This window comes from Erinaceus europaeus, chromosome 8, assembly GCF_950295315.1.
Source record: "Erinaceus europaeus chromosome 8, mEriEur2.1, whole genome shotgun sequence".
In the NCBI taxonomy this organism is placed as follows: domain Eukaryota; kingdom Metazoa; phylum Chordata; class Mammalia; order Eulipotyphla; family Erinaceidae; genus Erinaceus; species Erinaceus europaeus.
In genome coordinates this window covers 20008597-20029132 of record NC_080169.1, presented here as the reverse complement: position 1 = coordinate 20029132, position 20536 = coordinate 20008597, and the positions used below count along the sequence as shown (strand labels likewise).

The 20536-nt window shown below is 38.9% G+C and overlaps 1 protein-coding gene across 1 annotated transcript in view; it reads right to left on the bottom strand.

Annotated features, from left to right (window-relative positions):
- Window positions 1-20536, bottom strand: part of VPS13B (vacuolar protein sorting 13 homolog B) — a 634327-nt gene that overhangs the window by 113309 nt on the left and 500482 nt on the right. The window contains exon 39 of the mRNA XM_060195774.1: window positions 2542-2735. Coding sequence (XP_060051757.1) covers window positions 2542-2735 — 194 coding nt within the window. The remainder of the gene's footprint in view (window positions 1-2541; window positions 2736-20536) is intronic.

The window sequence follows — 20536 nt, the reverse complement described above, 5'->3', positions numbered from 1 at the left end:
TGAAGGTTCAATAAGATCAGAGAGTCCCAAACAGAATTAACCTATACTTAAAGACACCAAGACACATCATATTTAGAATGGAAAGGAATAAGGATAAAGAAAGGATCCTGAAGGCTGCAAGAGAAAAAACAAAGAATCACTTACAGTGGAAAATCCATAAGATTAGCAGCAGATTTCTCTACACAAACACTACAGGCCAGAAGGGAATGGCAAGATATTTATAGAGTGCTCAATGAGAAAGGCTTTCAACCAAGACTACTGTATCCTGCTAGACTGTCACTCAAACTAGATGGAGGCATAAAAACCTTCTCAGAGAAGCAAAAGTTGAAAGAATCAACTATCACCAAGCCTACCCCGAAAGAAATTCTGAAAGATCTCCTATAAACAATCATATCGGGAGTCGGGCTGTAGCGCAGCAGGTTAAGCGCAGGTGGCGCAAAGCACAAGGACCGGCATAAGGATCCCGGTTCGAACCCCGGCTCCCCACCTGCAGGGGAGTCGCCTCACAGGTGGTGAAGCAGGTCTGCAGGTATCTTTCTCTTCTCCTCTCTGTCTTCCCCTCCTCTCTCTATTTCTCTCTGTCCTATCCAACGATGACAACAACAATAACTACAACAATAAAACAACAAGGGCAACAAAAAGGGAATAAATAAATAAATATTTTTAAAAAGAATTAAAAAAAACAATCATATCATCATAAACAAGCCATAAATCAGAACACTCTAAAAGTTTAGAATAATGACATTAAAATATCTTCATTTTATACTATCATTAAATGTCAATAGCCTGAATTCTAAGGCCTACTAAAAGGCACAGAGGAGGAAAATGGATCAGAAAAAACAACTCAACCATATGTTGTCTGCAGGAATCCCACCTAACTCAACAAGACAAACACAGACTCAAAGTGAAAGGATGGAAAACTACCTTACAAGCCAATGGCCCACAAAAAAGGGCAGGAACAGCTATTCTCAATATGACACAATAGACCTTAAAATAAATAAAATTTAAAAAGATAGGAATGGACATTACTTAATGCTCAGAGGATCAGTCAATCAAGAGGTCCTGACAATTAGCAAAATCTGTGCACCCAATGAGAGGGCATCTAAATACATCAAACATCTACTGAAAGAGCTACAGCAATATATCAACAGCAACACAGTCATAGAAGACTTCAACACCCCTTGGATATTAGACCGGAAATTATCAAATACTTAACAGGAAAATACTGGCAGAACTCTTTTTTATCTAAATTTTAAAGGCACCTTCAGTGAAACAAATCCAATTACAAAAAAAAAAAAAAAGCTGAACAATATACACAAAGCAGAACTTGGACTGGGTCTGGTGTATTTCATCAAAGTAAAGGACTCCGGGGTAAGGGGGGAGGGGTTCAGGTCCTGGAACATGAAGGCAGAGGAGGACCTAGAGGGGTGTTGAACTGTTATGTGGAAAACTGAGAAAAGTGAATGTTATGCATGTACAAACTATTGTATATTACTATTGACTGTTAACCATTAATCCCCCAATACAGAAATTTAAAAAAATGTATAGGTAGGTGGATAAGTAAATAGGAGGATAAACATAGAGATAGATAGATGATAGATAGATAATAGGCCATATCTGTGATCGTGTGAGAACCACTGCAGTTTCCAATGAAGGGAATAGGGACACAGTTCTGGTGGTGAGAATGTGTGTTAATTGTACCCGTTATCTTATAATTTTGTAAACTAATATTAAATCACTAAAAAAAAAGCAAATGGACAAAAAATTGTCCCTATTGCTACTATATGAATGTAGCTACAAGAAGCATTTTATATGCATGCTTAATTTTATTTATTTATTCCCTTTTGTTGCCCTTGTTGTTTTTACTGTAATTATTCTTGTCGTCATTGTTGGATAGAACAGAGAGACATGGAGAGAGGAGGGGAAGACAGAGAGAGAGAGAGAAAGATAGACCCCTGCAGACCTGTTTCACCATTTGTGAAGCGATTCCCCTGCAGGTGGGGAGCCGGGGGCTTGAATCGGGATCCTTATGCCGGTCCTGTGCTTTGTGCCACATGCGCTGAACCTGCTGTGCTACCGCCCGACTCCGCATGCTTAATTTCTAAGGATAGTGCACCTGAGCATTATACTTCAAAGATTGTAATATTCTAAGTATGCTTTTCTTTATTTAATGATCCTCACAAATTTTATTGGGATACCAAAATTTATGACACAGTTATACTATTATTGTTAGATACATCACTATTTCTGAAATTTACCTTTATAGGCAGAGAAAATTCCATTTATCTGCCTTCTTGTGTTACTTTAGTTATTGCAGTTTTAAAAATTTCTATTTAAAGAACAGGTGTTGAGTGAGGGCTCACAGGACTGTGAGTAAAATATGATTTTCAGTACATAGGCTTTGAAACAACAGCTTTTCTCTTGCCTCCCAGTTCTGACCGATGTAGGTACTAGTCAGCCTAAATACAGACAAATGAAGGATCCTATATAAGAGGATGGTTTGCGAGTATAGTGCTACTGCTTCATTTTTCACTGAATTACCTTTGGTCATCAGCTCCATTCTGATTGTTGTTCAAGACAATTCTCCAAAGGTCCGAGGATACCAATTTCTTCTGGTCACTCACAAGGATGTCTGGCAATTGCAGTTCACAAACTTTGCTCTCAGAGAGACTAAATTCTTGAAATCCAACAAAAACCTTCTGGAGTTCATCCCAGTACTCTAAACTACAAGGAACCTGTTTTAAAATGAAGAAAAATTGAGAGGTTACAATAGAAAGTTATATTGCTGTATTTGTTGAAATGTAAATGAAACCTTCATAAAAGTTTTAAAACGTAAATGAAACCTTCATAAAAGTTACGACATTAATGAGTTTTTGAAAGATTGTAAAAGCAACAGACATGAGGTCCTAGGTTCATCAGTTCATCATCCTGCATGCCATTAAAAAAAAAAAAAGACAAAGAAGGAAGGAAGGAAGGAAGGAAGGAAGGAAGGAAGGAAGGAAAGAAGGAAGGAAAGAAGGAAGGAAGGAAGGAAGGAAGAATGTAGGGAAGGAAAAATAGGGGGCTGGGAGGTGGCATACCTAGCTAAGTACATATATTATCATGTTTAAGGACCCTGGTTCAAGCCCCCATTTCCCACCTGCAGGGGGGGGGAACACTTCATGAGTGGTGAAGCAGGTCTGCAGGTGTCTCTCTGTATCTCTTCCTCTCACTATCCCCCTCCTCTCTCAATTTCTCTCTGTCCTATTCAACAAAAATGGGAAAAAAGGAATATGCAAAAACATCCCAGAAAGCTTTTAATTTAAGAGAACTAATGCAGAATCCTACCACTTGGTAAGTAAGTGCTTTATAAAGTTATAGCAGCTAAAATATAGAGTTGGAAAAGTATCACATACAAACATGTTAGAATAATATAAAAAATTATATAAGGCATAAGATAGATGAAAAATGACAAAAGTGTCATTTCAAATAAGTAGGAGAAAAATGGGAAGTAAAGTTGCCAATAACTGGTAAGATATTTTGTAAAACAAAAGCAGGTTCTCAAATCATTCCTACAGAAGAGCTGATTCCTAAATGATCACATGTTAAAGGCTAACAGCTGAACACATAAATGAAAATCATCACTAATATTTTCATCACAAGAAGAGATCCTTTCTTAACTAAGCCATGGAATAGAAGAGAAAAAGACCACATTTGATAAAATTGAATTTCTTTTGCCTCCAGAGTTACTGCTGTGGCTCGGTGCCTGCACTATAAATCCACAGCTCCTGGAGGCCACTGTCCCCATTTTGTTGCCCTTGTTGTTACCCTTGTTGTTGTCATTATTATTATTGTTGTCATTGCTGTTGTTGAATAGGACAGAGAGAAATCGAGAGAGGAAGGGAGTCAGAGAGGGGGAGAGAAAGATAGACACCTGCAGACCTGCTTCACCACCTGTGAAGCAACCCCCCTGCAAGTGGGGAGCTGGGGTTTCGAACCGGGATCCTTATACTGGTCCTTGCTCTTTGTGCCATGTGTGCATAACCCGCTACGCTACTGCCCGACCCCCAGTATTGAACTTTTAAGAAGCAAAATAGGGTAAGAATGGCAATGTTCAATAACAGATCTGGGGTGACTATTATGGTAGCAGAGAGAATGATAGGTAAGCAAAGAAAGAGGCGATTTGCCATGTGCCTTGAATGTTGCTGTGTGTTCTTACTAGGTGTGACAGGGAGGCATGGTTTCAAAAGCTGCTGAGACCATTATCTGGTTGTATTTGCTCAGAGCAACCTTGACAAATGACTAGTATCTCTTGAGGATAAAGAGTAGAACTGTTTCAAGGGATCCAGGCAATTTCTCATTTCCTTAGTTGTGCTACACACCTACTGTGTTCATAGCAACCTTTGTATTGAGCCCTCTACAGTGCCTTCATAGGATTCAGGGGCAAGTAAAACAATGCAGACATGTCACTCATGCTCTGTACCCTGCTATGAACAATTATTTTCTTTGTTTTTGACATAAGAGTCTGTCTTCTGTCAACATCTATGAAACACTAACAGGGTAATTTATTAGTATGCATAAAGTGAAATTCCAGATTCAGAGTGCAGTGAGTTCATAGAACTAGAAGAAATACAACTAGGCAGTAAACCTAAAGATTATTCGACTTCACTGATGTATAATGAAATTCAAATTAAGGCAGTACGGTAATATTTTTATTTACTACTCTGGCAGTTAAAAAAAATAAGCTGACACTTCCAATTTCCATTCAGATGTGGGGAACACACATTTCGACCCAGTATTTTGGGAGATAATTTGGCAAGGTCCATTAAATGCTTGTATCCTTGGAATATCACTCTTTAGTCAGACAAGATAAGAATGTATCATTTGGAGCAAACCAGATGGAACTGGAGGGGATTATGCTGAGTAAAATAAATAAAGAGGTGAAGGACAATTACAAGATGGTTTCACTCATATGTGGATTGCATGGATGGGTATGGTGATTTGAGTATGCTGGTGATTCATGTAATCCCCATTAAAATTCCAGTACTACTTTTTTTTTAAGAAAAGGGAGCAAGCACTACAAAAATTGTTGGGAATCACAAAATTGCCAGAATTGCTAAAGTAGTCTTAAATCAAAAGAACAAGAATGGAGTAATCAAGGCTACAGAAATCAAAACAGCATGGAACTGGGGAAAAAATTCAAGACAGATTGATAGAACAGAATAAATTGCCTAGATAAATCCTCATATACATGCATAGTTAATTTACAACAAAAGAAGCAAGTGCATAACCAACCATATGGAGAAAGGGAGTTTCTATAAAACTCAACTACAAAAATCAAGCAATCCCCTTGAAAAATGGGGAGAAAACAGACGCTTCACCAAAGAGGATATCTAAATGGTCAACAGACATGTGAAAAAAAGTGCTCAAAGTCACTGATTATCAGAGAAATGTAAATAATGATAACAATGAGATACACTTCACACCTGGTAGAATCTCATACATAAGATGGGACAGAATCAAGTGCTGGTGAGGGTGTGGGGGAAAAGGAACACTGGTATGCTGCTGGTGGGAATATAAATTGGTTCAATCCCTTTGGATAACAGTTTAAGGAAGATTTAAAACACTAGAAATGGATCTACCCTATGACCCAATAACTCCTCTCCTAAGGATTTACCCAAAGAACACAAAAGCACTCATCAGAAGAAGTTCTATGCATACCTACATCCGTAGTAGCACAATTTGTAATAGCTTAAACTTGGAAACAACCTAGATGCTCAATGACAGATGAGTCATTGAAAGTTGTGGTGCATATACACAATGGAATACTACTCAGATATAAGAAAAGACAAAAGTGTCTCCATTGCCTCATCTTAGACAGAACTTTATGGAGTTCTGTCAAGTGACATAAGTCAGAAGGAGAAAGATTATCTCTCTTATAGGTGAAATTTAAGAAGAAAAAAAAAAGGAAAAAACAGGGTGAAATTGATCTGGATGTCATTTATTGCAGCAAAGCAAAGAACTCTGAAGGAGGGGAGGTTGGAGGTCAGAGAGGGCAATGCAGATCCAGAGCACAACGGAAGGACTCACGCACATGAAGGGTGTGGTGTGCAGACACCTATCACAGGGAGATAAGAAATTGTACTGATGTGTTAACTGTCCTGAAAAATCTTACTTCCCTTATGTAAGTGGTTTAAAAAGTCATACTTCAGCAAATGGTATTGCAAAAATTTAAAAAAAGTTGAAGAGTGAAACTGGATCACTATCTCATACCATGTACAAAAGTCAAAGTGGACTGGTGCTGAGAGACAGTTCACTTGGTATTGATAGATTGTACACTTTACAATGTGGGAGGCCCCAGATTTAAGACCCAGCACCATGCAGAAACACTACAGTACCAGGAGAAGCTAAAAAAAAAACAAACTTCAACAGTAGTAAAAAAAATATATATATATATAACCCTATAAAATGGGAAAAAGCTGAACAGACACTCCACCAAAGGAGAAATGCAAATACCTAACTATTACTTATCAGGGAAATGCTAAGACAACAATGAGATACCACCTCACATCAGCTACTATAGAAAGAACACTTCTAGAGAGGATATGAAGAAAAATGAACCTTATCCACAATTTGTGGAATAGAAAACTATGATTTTTTTCATATCAGAAACAGTTGTACCACAGGATCCTCTAATTTTACTCCTAGGTATCTGTCTGAAGAACACAAAACACTAATCCTTTATGCATGCCTTTGTTCACAGTACTATTATTACATGCCTTTGGTCACAGTACTATTATTATTATTATTTTGCCTCCAGGGTTTTCGCTGGGGCTTCAATGCTGGCACTTTGAATCAATCCACTGCTTCCGGAGTGCCCTCCCCCCCATTTTATTGGACCAAGAGAAATGGAGAGGGGAGGGGAAGATAGAGGAGAGAGAGACATAGAAACCTGAAGACCTGCTTCTTGGCTTGTGAAATGCCTCCAACCCTGCAGGTGGAGAGCCAGGGGCTGGAACCAGGATCCTTGTGTGGGCCACCTCCCAGGCCCTGTACAGCATTATTTACAACAGACAAGATACAGAATCATCCTAAATGCTCAAAGATAGGTGAATGGATAAAATGTGGTATAATCAGGTATATCATCATAAGCTCTCTTGTGGGCCACTCCCGGAATTTAACTTATCTATACAGTAGCAATGATGGGGCTGCCCTGCTCTCTGAAGGGATGCTAGATCATCCTACTCTGCCACTCGAGGAAAAATAGTCCTGAAATGAGTACACCCTAGAATGTTCTCAGCTGTGACCATGAACTGTGAGTTCATACCCACTGGGACTCAAGAGGTTACATAGCCTCTGGTATTAAATATGAATATATATGTGCCCTGGGTCAGTTTGATGGGGTAAACCGTTAATTTTATTCACAAATTTTCTTCAAGATTAAGAGCTATTCTTTGACCTAATCCAATTTATCCCTATTCTAAACTCTGACATGATTTTCCCATATAATATTTCTGTCTACCTCCATGTTAGTTATCAAATTCAAGTAAAAACTACAAAAGCTATGGGGCCTTAGGAACATACTTAAAATAAGAGTTTCTAGCTTCTTTCCACCCTAACAACCCTATTCTCATCTGCCCTATTCCTACTTTCTGGTTCCTGTTCATTAATCATTTTGCCCTGTCTTATATCTTATCACCTTTCAGCCACCAGGTCACAGATACTATCATGATTCCATTCTGATTTCCCCCGGAAGATGACATCACCAATGTGTCCTGGAACCTCACCTCTCCAGAGCCCTACCCTACTAGGGAGAGATAGAGTAGTTGTGACACAGAAAGGAAGAGTAGGCAGGACCACAGGGAAAAAATTGGGCAAACATAAACAAATATAGACATAGTTATAAAAGTGATAGTCAACCCATATCTGCACCCTGGGGAGAACTACTGTAGCTTCCAATGGAGGGAAGGGGGATGTAGACCTTTGGGGGTGGGAACAGTGTGTAAGTGTACTCCTGTTACCTCATAATTTTACAAATCAGTATTAAGTCACTACTAAAAATTTTTAAATGATGTGGTATTTTTACATGATGTAACACTCCTCAACTGTAGGCAGGGTACATATGTAGTCTTCTCTTTTATCAAAAGATGAATGGAACTGGAGGGAGTTACACTAAGAGGAATACACAAGAAGAAGTTTCTAAAAAATGGGGGCCTGGTACACCTGGTAGAACACACACATTACAATGTGAAGGGCATGAGTTCAAGCCCCAGTCTCCACCTTTAGGGAGATGCTTTATGAAAGTTAAAGTAGTGCTGTAGGTGTCTCTCTCCCTCTCTGTCTCTCCATTCTCTTTCAATTTCATTCTATTAAAAAGGTGTGTGTGTGTGTGTGTGTGTGTGTGTATGTGTGTGTGTGTGTGTGCGCGTGTGTGTGTGTGCGTGCGTGTGTGTGTGTGTGCGTGTGTGTGTGTGTGTGTGTGTGTAAAGGCTGCCAGAAGCAGTAGGTTTTAGTGTTTGGCACTGATTCACAGTGATAAATCCTGATGGCAATAATAGTAATAATAATAATTATAATTATATGTGTTATACAGAAAGAGGAGGAGGGGGAAACAGGGTAAAATGAAAATAAACTGAGATTTTTCCTTAGGTTGGCAAAAAGGTAAGTTAAATGGTCTTCTAGGATAACCTTATGCCAATAGAACAAAAAAATTAAAAGACAATGAAATGGTTTTCTAAATAAATAGGTTCCACTACAACCTCTTTCTTAAATAAGGGGTAACTGATTCTTCAAGGTGAATAAAAGTTACCTCCATCTACAATAAAGTTTCTTTTTCTTTCAACAGCACACAGCAGACTTGAACATACACATGCAGAAAGAACAAGTCAGAAAGAAGAACAAGATGCACAGGAGGCTAACAAAGTGGATGAGGTGGCACAGAGGCACATGTTATGATGCCAATAAGGACAAGCAACTCATCTGTCAGATCACATTTTTAGCCATCAAGTCTTACAACTGTCTCTTTTGCTTCTCTTGCAGTTTTTAACTTTTCCCTCTTTGCATCTCTGTTTCTAAATTTCTTAGCTTGAAACACCTACAGGCTCTATGGTTTCTCTTTGTCTCATGTTTAAATCCGTCCCATCTATCAAAATCCAGATAAGATACCACCTTCTCTGAGCTTTTTCACCTCTCCAGATGTATATTTTCTCTTCCTTTTCTGAACTCCAATAGTTTGTTTAGATGGGGGTCTGTTTCATAGTTCTTCTCACTGTTTTTACCTCATGTTACAGTTATTTCTACACACGTTATCTTCCCTGGTAGACACATTCCTTTAGAGAAAGTTTGGCTAAGTTTTGGATTTTCACAGGACCTGGCAAAGTATATGTCATGAATGTTCAAGAAAAGTTGCTGAATGAATACACACTTGCTGAGTGTTTCAGCCCATCTCAGGCACACTAAACACCATCAACACACAAGGAAGCATGGAAGATGAATACAGTGAATTTGCATCAGACCAAATGGGATTAGAACCCTAGCATCAGTTTCCATATCCCAAAAAGCTGATAGTAACAGAACTATTCCTGTGAATTTTTGTGAGGGTTAAATGAGACAGAACATTTCATTATATTACACTTGCAAGACTTTACACATTAACTACTAATTATCTTTCTCATGCAAAAAGAACATTCCTAAAGCTTGAATATTGGTATCAGAATTATATAGGTTATGATTAAGAGTCCTCCTTGTAAGATTTCTCAACAATGGATAGGATCTGTTGAAAGAAAATAATAAATCTTGAAGTCAGATGTTCAGGAACACTATAATTATAGTTCAGTATGTTTTTCACTATTGACCTGTTTAAATGTGGCCCTTCATGTTAACTATGATTTGAAAGAGACAGAGGAACTGTCAGTAAGTTCTTTGACTTAGAATGTAAATTCAGAGATAGATACGATGTGGGAAGTTTGGGGAGGGAGGTTGCTGCACCTGGTAGAAAGTACAGATTACCATGTGAAAGGATCCAGGTTTCAGCCCCTGGTCCTCACTTCCAGGGAGAGGCTTCACAAGCAGTGAAGCAGTGCTCCAGGTATCTTTCTCCCTCTCTTCTCTCTCCCTTCCCTCTCAATTTCTGTCTCTATCAAAAAAGAAATAAATAAATTAAAAGGGGGCAGAAAAAAAAGAATGCTTTGAACTGTGAATTTATCATGCAGGCACCAAACTCCAGCAATAAGCCTGGTGGCAAGTGAAAAATAAAAAAAGGATGTGGGAAGTAGAATGAGACATAAGAAGAGAATATTATTGGATGAGGGCAAATGAGTCTGGGAAATACTCCATTATCTTTTGCAATGTAAAAGCATATGGACTACTGAGATAGCTTATATGGGGGTGAGTATGTTTTGTTATATGCATAATCTAGGTTCAGACCCTCATGTGAGAATACTATAGCACAGCAGGAAGCTTTGCTCTGATGTCTCTCCCTCTCCCTGTCTTCCTATCTAAAATTTAACTTGGAGTGGTGAGACCTCACTGATGACAATCAAATAAGAAATCCCAAACAACGATTAATAGGATATAACACTCAAAACCATCATCTCAGAGAACAGCTACATAGAAAACAAGATAAACAAAGTAATTGCTCCTGGTATTATCTTCAAGTAGTTCTCCATTAAAATATATAATCTCTTGTGAAAATTAACTGTCACACAAGAAAGTAAGTAGAGTGAGACTTTAAGGAAGACATACTACTGGTTTTGATGACCAATGCAAAGGTTGGAATAGGCCCACTACTGCAAGGCAACCTAATCTGGGATCCATTGTGGAAAGCCATTAGACATTTAAGGGCAATGAAAATAGACTATACCAACACTAGGGCTTAGGGAAGGAGGAAGTGTGAGATTTCAAAAAGAATGATTTGGATGAAATCCAAAGAAAAATTTTTAGTCTACAACTTAGTCTGAGGCTGGTTCTGTGGTTATATATTTCAATTGAAACATTCCAGGCTATTCTGAAAATATAGACAATAGACACTACTATAGAAATACATCCTTAAATATGTCAGTAATGTACTTGTCAGGATTTTCCTTTACACACTCTATCTCCTTGACTAATAAAGGGGTATTAGCACATTCATTCCAAATGAAACTTCAGTTGAAAATTTGGCCTTTGCAAAAGTTACATATTGATCCTATTCCCCACTATAGGAATATATTTGCTATCAAAATTTCAAATGAAAAGTTAGTAACATTCCTGATTACAATTAGTATTTTAAAGGTAATTTGTTTCAGTTGCCCTTTCTTTTTAAAGATACTATTAATTTATATATGAGAAAGATAGGCAGACAGAGAAAGAACCAGGCATCATTCTGGTACATGTGCATCTGGGGATTGAACTCAGGACCTCATGCTTGAGAGTCGAGTGCTTTGTCCACTGTACCACCTCCTAGACCACTGCCATTTCTTTTTTTCTTCCTTCCTTCCTTCCTTCCTTCCTTCCTTCCTTCCTTCCTTTCTTTCTGTTCCTTCTTCCTTCCTTTCTCTCGCCTTTTCTTTTCTTTTCTTTTCTTTTCTTTTCTTTTCTTTTCTTTTCTTTCTTTCTTTCTTTCTTTCTCTATCTTCCTTTCTTGTCCCTCCAGGGTTATTGTTGGGACTCGGTGCCTACACTACAAACCCACTGCTCCTGGAGGATATTTTCCCCCTTTTGTTGCCTATTTTGTTGTTATTATTATTGTTATTGCTGTCGATGTTGTTGAATAAGACAGAAATTGAGAGAGGAAGGAAAGATAGAGAGGGGGAAAGATAGACACCTGCAGACCTGCTTCACCACCTGTAAAGGGACCCTCTGCAGGTGGGGAGCCGGGAGCTTGAACCGGGATCCTTATTCAGGTCCTTGCGCTTCATGCCATGTGTGCTTAACCCGCTGCACCACCGTCCACCTCTCCCTTTTTTTTCATGTTACTTTTTTTCAATTTTTATTTATAAAATGGAAATATTGACAGAACCATAGGGTAAGAGGGGTACAATTCCATACAATTCCCACCACCAGAACTCCATATCCCATCCCCTCCCTTGAAAGATTTCCCATTCTTTATCCCTCCGGGAGTATGGACCCAGGTTCTTTAGGTTCATGATTAGTCACCAATTTGTTCTGCTTTCTATCTTAACTCTTTTTCATCTACCAGGTTCCAGATGCTACCATGATGTCAGCCTGACATCCCTGGGCAAATGACCCCACCAATGTGTCCTGGAGCCCCGTCTCCCCAGAACCCTGCCCAACTAGGGAAAGAGAGAGACAGGCTGGGAGTATGAATCGACCTGTCAATGCCCATGTTCAGTGGGGAAGCAATTACAGAAGCCAGACCTTCCACCTTCTGCACCCATAATGACCCTGGCTCCATACTCCCAGAGGGATAAAGAATAGGAAAGCTATCAGGGGATGGGATGGGATGGGATCTGGAGTTCTGGTGGTGGGAATTGTGTGAAGTTATACCCCTCTTATACTATGGTCTTGTCAATATTTCCATTTCATAAATAAAAATTAAAAAAGACAAAGAATTCATACATAAGAAGGGTAGAGAAAATGGCTTTAGTTCTAAATGGTGGCAGATTGGCCCTTCCTGAGTCCTGGTCTTCACTGTATATTCTCTGATTCAGGTTCACAGGGCTGTCTACTGAGAGACTGTACAAAAACAGTGGACTAGATCTGCTTCACTGGCATTACCACATGCCAGAGCTGAGCAGTGATCTGATGTCTCTCATCTGAAAAAAATAAAAGAACTTCCGCTATCTCCACTAAACCCATAGTAGAATTTCCCCCTGCCCCCCCATTTTAGATAGAACAGACAGAAATTCAGAGTGGGAGAGATGGGGAGATAGAGAGGGAGAAAGAAAGAGAGATACTTGCAAATCTGCTTCACTACTTGTGAAGCATCTCACGGGGGGGGGGGGGGGGGAGGGGGGCGCTAAGGGAGGCCTTCAACCCTGGTCCTTGCACCTGGGAATGTGTGCATTTAACTGAGCCACCTGGGGCCTCCATCTTACCTGCTTTTAACAATCTTCAATTCTATAAAGATCTGTTATAATATACGAAGCCTGTTCAAATTATTTAGTGATCACATCCATTTTTAACAAACTTCTTAAAAATTGTTATAAAATGGAAACACTGACAAGACCACAGGATAAGAGGGGTACAATTCCACACAATTCCCACCAGCAGAACTCCGTATCCCATCCCCTCCCCTGATAGCTTTCCTATACTTTAACCCTCGGGGAGTATGGACCCAAGGTCATTATGGGGTGCAGAAGGTTTTATCAGCTCACTATTCAACCTTTGTCTCTCAGTTTGAAGTTGACACTACCCAGGTAATCCCTAGGTTAGCTGTAACATAATTAAAAGTCTGGGGAGTCGGCCAGTAGCATAGTGGATTAAGCGCAGGTGGCTTAAGGATCCTGGTTCGAGTCCCTGGCTCCCCACCCACAGGGGAGTTGCTTCACAAGTGGTGAAGCAGGTCTGCAGGTGTCTGTCTTTCTCTCCCCTCTGTCTTCCCCTCCTCTCTCCATTTCTCTGTGTCCTATCCAACAACAACAATAATAACTACAACAATAAAACAACAAGGGTAACAAAAGGGAATAAATAAATAAAGTCTAATACAGTCATATTGCCCTGCATATGGTAGTAATTAATTATTTTCAAGGAATCACTCTGGGTCTTATTTTGTGTAATCTACTTAAAATAACTTTATAATGTGCTTTTAGGCTTGAAAGAGATGCTGTGAATGATCTTTGGTTACATATCTGTAACTGAGAATTTATTATTAAAACTTGAACTGAATAACTTGAAGGAAAGATGACTACTCCAAGAAAGGATGGTTGCCAAAAAATAGCTTAGAAAGCCTGAATATCTAGCACTGAGTCATGGGAAGTGGGAACAAGTAAATTGGTTTCACTGGAAAACATTCCACATGTAACACATGGTATATTTCAAATGACTGTCAAGACTATATATATTTTTATTACATTTTGTTTTCCTACCCATTATTTGACAGCACCTAAAAAATTAGCCAACCATACATAATAAACGGCACTCTAAGCATATGTGGTTTTGCATATGAATATATTTTAGGTTGTATATCTGCCAGTTGGTAAGTGCACATGTATTTGTGCATTTAAAATGTTATTCCACAATTTGTTTCCATTTGGTGGCTAATTTGGGAAGATTAGCATGTGTGTTGGCCATTTAAAAATATTTTTGGTACAAAGAATATTTTGGCACTTAATTTGTTTTCATTACTTAATAGTACTGCCAAGACTATTAACAGGGTTGCAACTGTCCATCTGTTCTCACAGATAAATAGCTCTGATTTCTTTGTGCAGGAGTCATTGCCCCTTTGCCTACCCCACCCCACTAAGCAAATGAAGTAAAACAGGAGGCTTCACTGTGTGTGTGTGTGTGTGTGTGTGTGTGTGTGTGTGAGCATAATCAAGAGATGGCAAGAAAAGAGAAGAAATCTAGCAAGTGTTGCATTCTATCCTTATGCTTCAATTCTTTTCGTTTATGTGATGATGAAATAGAGATGGGTTAGATGACTGTTTGGGACTGGTAATGAGTATTAAGCTGGAGCTTACCAGTAGGGTTAAGTTACTAGAACATGGCTATAAGAGGATATCACATTCATCACTTCTTCCCTACATTTCCATATTTCTCAGGAAGCCAAGAAGGTATAGCTACATGTCCACCAACTATGTTTTTATTGATGGCAGTAATAACAATACAGGTGGCAGCTACAGTAGAAGAAACTACTATGCCGCTAGCTTGTTACAATGTACACATTTACACATTATCTTTGTAAGTGGAATATTATTCTCACTTTACAGATAAGTTCATTGTTGCTCAGAGAAATTAGGTAATGAGTTCAAGGTTACACAATTAGTATGTGGTGATGATTTGGCTATAAATTCTATTATTTTAAAATGAATAACCTTTAGATCAGGGGTACGGTAATAACCGGCCTGCAAATAATTTATCTAGTCTTCCCAAGGCAACTGGGACTTTTCTCATAGCAATATTAAGTGTTGATTTTTCTTTATAGTTTTTAATATTTATTTACTTATTTTCCCTTTTGTTGCCCTTTTTAATTGTTGTAGTTATTATTGTTGTTATTGATGCCATCGTTGTTGGATAGGACAGAGAGAAATGGAGAGAGGAGGGGAAGACAGAGAGGGGAGAGAGAAAGATAGACACCCGCAGACCTGCTTCACTGCCTGTGAAGCGACTCCCCTACAGGTGGGGAGCCAGGGGCTCAAACCGGGATCCTCACGCAGGTCCTTGAGCTTTTCCACATGCACTTAACCCACTGTGCTACTGCTGTACTCCCAAGTACTGATGTTTAAGTTGATAATTTTGTATGGCCTGTGAATTATGTGACAAATATCCAAACAGTCCTTGGCATAAAGGTCTCTCACTTTTGCTCTCAAGAGAGAAAATTAGACACTATCATGTGTCACTTACAATTTCTAGTTCCAGTTTCCTTAAAGTAGATGTCCAGGGATTGATCTGAATGCAGACTATATTTTTATCTCCACCATTTATTCCAGTTACTTATAGCTACTTCATCATTCTTTTACTTTCAATCTATTATCTCTCTGCCTCTGATTTTCATCATCACTGATAAGTAACTGTTAATCCTGGGAGTCTGGTGGTAGCTCAGCGGATTAAGCGCACATGGCGCAAAGCGCAAGGACCGGCATAAGGATCCTAGTTCAAGCCCCCGGCTCCCCACCTGCAGGGGAGTCGCTTCACAAGCGGTGAAGCTGGTCTGCAGGTGTCTTTCTTTCCCCCTCTGTCTTCCCCTCCTCTCTCTATTTCTCTCTGTCCTATCCAACAACAACAACATCAATAACAACAGCAATAGTAACTACAACAATAAAACAAGGGCAACAAAAGGGAATAAATACCAAAAAAGAAAAAAATTTAAAAAAATAAAAAAGAAATTGTTAATCCTATTGAACATCCTTTGATATGACTGGTCACGTTCTTTAGTTGTTTTCGATTTTGTCTTTTAATATTTTTATTGTATTTGGTGTGAAAATTATTGAATATACCCCACCTGGAGTTCCTTGAGTTTATTGAATGTGTAGACTAATGCCTTCCTCTCAAATGTAGGAAATATTCGAACATGATTTCTTTAAATGTACTTTTTATCCCTCTCATTTCTCCTTGCCTTACTCTCATCATACACATACAGTTTGTTGTATCTTACATTTTATATAGTGTTATATCTTTGTTTCATTTTTCCTTTCTGTTCATCAGATTCAGTAATTTCAATTGCCAATATTTAAGTTCAATGTTTTATTCCTACTCGGAGAAGTAAAATAAGTGGGGGAAAGATCACCAAATATATTTCCTTTTTAGTTTCTCTCACTTAATATGGTTCCTTCAAGTTCAAGATGAAGTAAAAGAGATGTCTTTATCTTTTCACAGCTACATAGTGTTCCACTGTGTATTTGTACCTCCATTTTCTTAGCCACTCATCTGTTGTTGGGTATTTGCATTGCTTCCAAGTTTGGGCTATTAAAAATTGTGCTTCTATGAACATAGGTGTACACAGGTCTGTTCAGATAGGTGTTTTTGTCTCCTTTGGTATATCTCCAAAAGAGTAAAAGACTCTGGGGAAGGAGGGAAGGTATGAATGGAGGGGAGTTGGCATGATGGCAGAAAAGGACCTTGGTTTGGGGAGTCTTTTGCAGACATCACTGGGAGATGAGAAGTTGTACCCATTAGATCCCCACCCTCATAAAATGATGGAATAAATAAATACATAAACAAACAAAGAGGGTAGAAAAACCAAACAAACTCATTACCAAAAAAGGTATTCAGAGGGCCAACAAGCATATGAAAAGACTGCAAGTCACTGATTGGCACTGAAATCAAAATCAAGACAACAAAGAGACACCAGCTCTGTGAGAATGGCTACATAAAAAGGGACAGAAACAAGTGCTGGGAAGAATGTGGAGAGAAAGGAACACTTTTACAATGTTGGTGGAACTGTAAATTGGCCCAACCCATGTGAAAAAGTTAGGAAATTCCTTATTTATATTTATTTATTGCCACCAGGGTTATCACTGGGGCTAGGTGCCTGCACTACCAATCCATTGCTCCTGGAGAGCATTCTCTCTGTCTTCTCTCTCTTTTTTTCCTTTCTGTATTTATTTGACAGGACAGAGAGAAATTGAGAGGGGAGGGGAGGTCGAGAGGGGGAAAGAAAGACAGCCGCCTACAGCCCAGCTTCACTGTTCGTGAAGTGTTCCCCCTGCAGGTGGGGAGCCAGGGCTCAAGCTCAGATTCTTAAGCATGGTTTAGAGATCCTTTAAAACATTATAGGGGTCTGAAGAAGCAGAGCTCCAGGACACACTGGTGGGGTTGTCTGTCCAGGGAAGTCTGGTCGGCATCCTGCTAGCATCTGGAACCTGGTCAATGCCCATATTCACCGGGGAAGCAATTACAGAAGCCAGACCTTCCACCTTTTGCATCCCACAGTGACCTTGGGTCCATACTCCCAGAGGGTTAAAGAATAGGAAAGCTATCAGGGGAGGGGAGGGGATATGGAGTTCTGGCAGTGGGAATTGTGTGGAGTTGTATCCTTCTTATCCTATGGTTTTGTCAATGTTTCCTTTTTATAAATAAATAAATGAAAAAATGAAAAAAAATAAAATAAAATGATCCTGGGTTCATGCTCCCCGAGGGGTAAAGAATAGGAAAGCTTTCAAGGGACGGGATGGGATACAGAATTCTGGTAGTGGGAATTGTGTGGAACTGTACCCCTCTTATTGTCAATAGTTTTTATTTTATCAATTAAAAAAACCATTATAGTGTACCTGTTACATGTTCTGTCAATTCTTCTCTTAGACATTTATCCAAAGAACACAGAACACTCACCCAAAGAAATCTATTCACCCATATTTCTAGCAGTACTATCTGTAACAGGCAAAATCTGAAAACATCCCAAGCATCAACAACAGAGGAGTGGTTAAATACGCCGTGGGTAGATATACACACACAACAGAATACTATGCAGCTTTATGATGTGATATGATCTTTACTTCTGCTACAAATGGATGGAACTGGAGGGAATCATATTCAGTAAAATAAGCCAGAAAGAGAAGGGTGAACACCAGATGATCACAGTCACAGATGGCATCCAAGAAACAGTGCAAGGGAGAACACAGAGTAAAATTGCAATGAATCTGAGATGTCTGCAGCAAATCCAGGGACTCAAAAGCGGATGGAGAGGGCATTAAGAGGAGCCTTGGAATCTAGTGTTGTATAGTGGAACAAGATGACAATTTAGTGAAAAGTTGATATATACTGACACCTATCTTGGGGAAATGTGGAAATGTACCCTCCTGACAACAACAGTCCTGTAAACAAACATTTCCTCAATAAAGTGATACTGAAGTTAAAAAAAAATGAATATAGAGCCTTTTTAGGTCAATCATATGAAGAATCTCAGACAAGTGAACAGACACATACAAAGGCATGTCCCTCCTTAAAAAAAAACAAAAGGACAGCAGGGATAGATAGCGTAATGGTTATGCAAGAAACTCAGATGTCTGAGGCTCCTAAGTGCCAGGTCCAATCCCCCACACTATCATAAGTCACAGTTAAGCAGTGCTCTGGTAAAAAAAAAAAAAAAAAAAAAAAGGCATATATCTATATATATACAAATAGTTGTAGAAATAATAGTTAATTCACATTTGCAACCTTGGGAGAAGTGCAGTAGCTTACAATGGAAGAATTGGGGATTCAGAACACTGGTGGTGGGAATGGTGTAAAGTTGTACCCGTTACCTCTGGGATCCTAGGAATCTGTTGCAGTTTTTCAAAGTCTCTGTGGATATCCTTTTGACTTTTTGTGGTCAGTATAACAGGTTAGCTTATTTTATTTATTTGAAAGAGACAGCCAGAAATCGAGAGGAAGGGCGAGACAGAGAGGGAGAGAGACAGAGTGAAACACCAGCAGTTCGCTTCACTACCTGTGAAGCTTTCCCCCCTGCAGGTGGGGACCAGGGTCTTGAACCCAGGTCCTTGCACATTGTAACATGTGCTTTACCAGGTACACCACCAGCTGGCCCTTATTACAGTTTATCTGATATCCACTCCTTCAAGTAGTCTTAAAATTAATCAATTTCCTATAATTATTTTTGACATACAACTATGAGACATGTGTGTGTGTGTGTGTGTGTGGGGGGGGGCTAAGGCTTTTCACATTGGGATATTCACCAAGTAAAAATATGTTTTGTATTTATAACAATGTCAAGATGATGATTTAAAAAAAAAGTATTCCCTGGTTCAGAAGACAAAGGAAAAACTGAGATGTACTGTTATGAGTTTTATACTGATGGCTGGAAGAGTAAGAGAATAGTTAAAAAAATAGAGAATAACAAGCATGAAATAGTGAATTGATGGGAGGTTGAAAAAAAACAAGGCATATGTCTCAATATGAATAAACAACTTTGCCTCTGTACAATAAAAAAAGGTTTCTATTAACAAATGCTACTGGACTTAACTACTGTTTAAGTCATGGGCCACTTGGAATATACCTACAATAGACTTCCTCACTTTTTCCAAAATGAAGATCCCAAAACTCATTCTTACCTTTAGATTATTGAACAATTTTTCTGATTATTGAACAATTTTTTTCTGGTTTGTATCCTAATGCTTTTCAGCCACCAAGTTGCAGGTGCTACCATGACTGCAACCTGACTTCCCTGGGCAGACAACCTCACCAATGTGTCCTGGAACCCCACCTCCCAAGAGTCCTGCCACACTAGGGAAAGACAGAAACAGACTAGGGGTATGGATTGACCTATCAACACTCATGTCCAGTGGAGAAGCAATTACAGAAGTCAGACCTTCCAACTTTTGTACCCCACAAATATCTTTGGTCCATACCCCCAGAGGGATAAAGAACAGGAAAGCCTCCAATGGCGGCGATGAGATATAGAACTCTGGCCGTGGGAATTGTGTAGCATTGTACCCCTCTTATCCAATAGACTTGTCAATCATAAGTAAATCAATTAAGAAATCCCCCCCAGAAAAAGAGAAGAATGCTTAAAATCATTAATAAAAACAGAACTGTTCATCACACAGAATAAGTGCAACTGAGTAGAAATAATTTTAAGTTAATACTTAACAATGAAATATATTGGGCACTTGTCAAGTTTCTGCTTTTTTACTTTAAAGTATAAAGACATCATTTAAAGACTTGGGGCCCCAGAAGTTCTAGGTTCAGCCTCTTGCACCACATTAAGGCAGAGCTGAGAGGTGCTTTGGTCTCTCAGTATCTCACTCATAAAAGTAAATACTTTTTAAATGATATAAAATACAAACAGATTTGGAATCTCCAATACTTTAGCTTACGTTATTTCTTTTTATACCTAACTTTTTTTTTTTTTTGGCTGATTTCGAAGTAGGAAAAGTCATACATCTTCAACTAATAGAAGTCATACCAAGAAAGGAAAAAAAAAAGCCTTAAAATATTGGAACCAGTTGAGAAACCACAA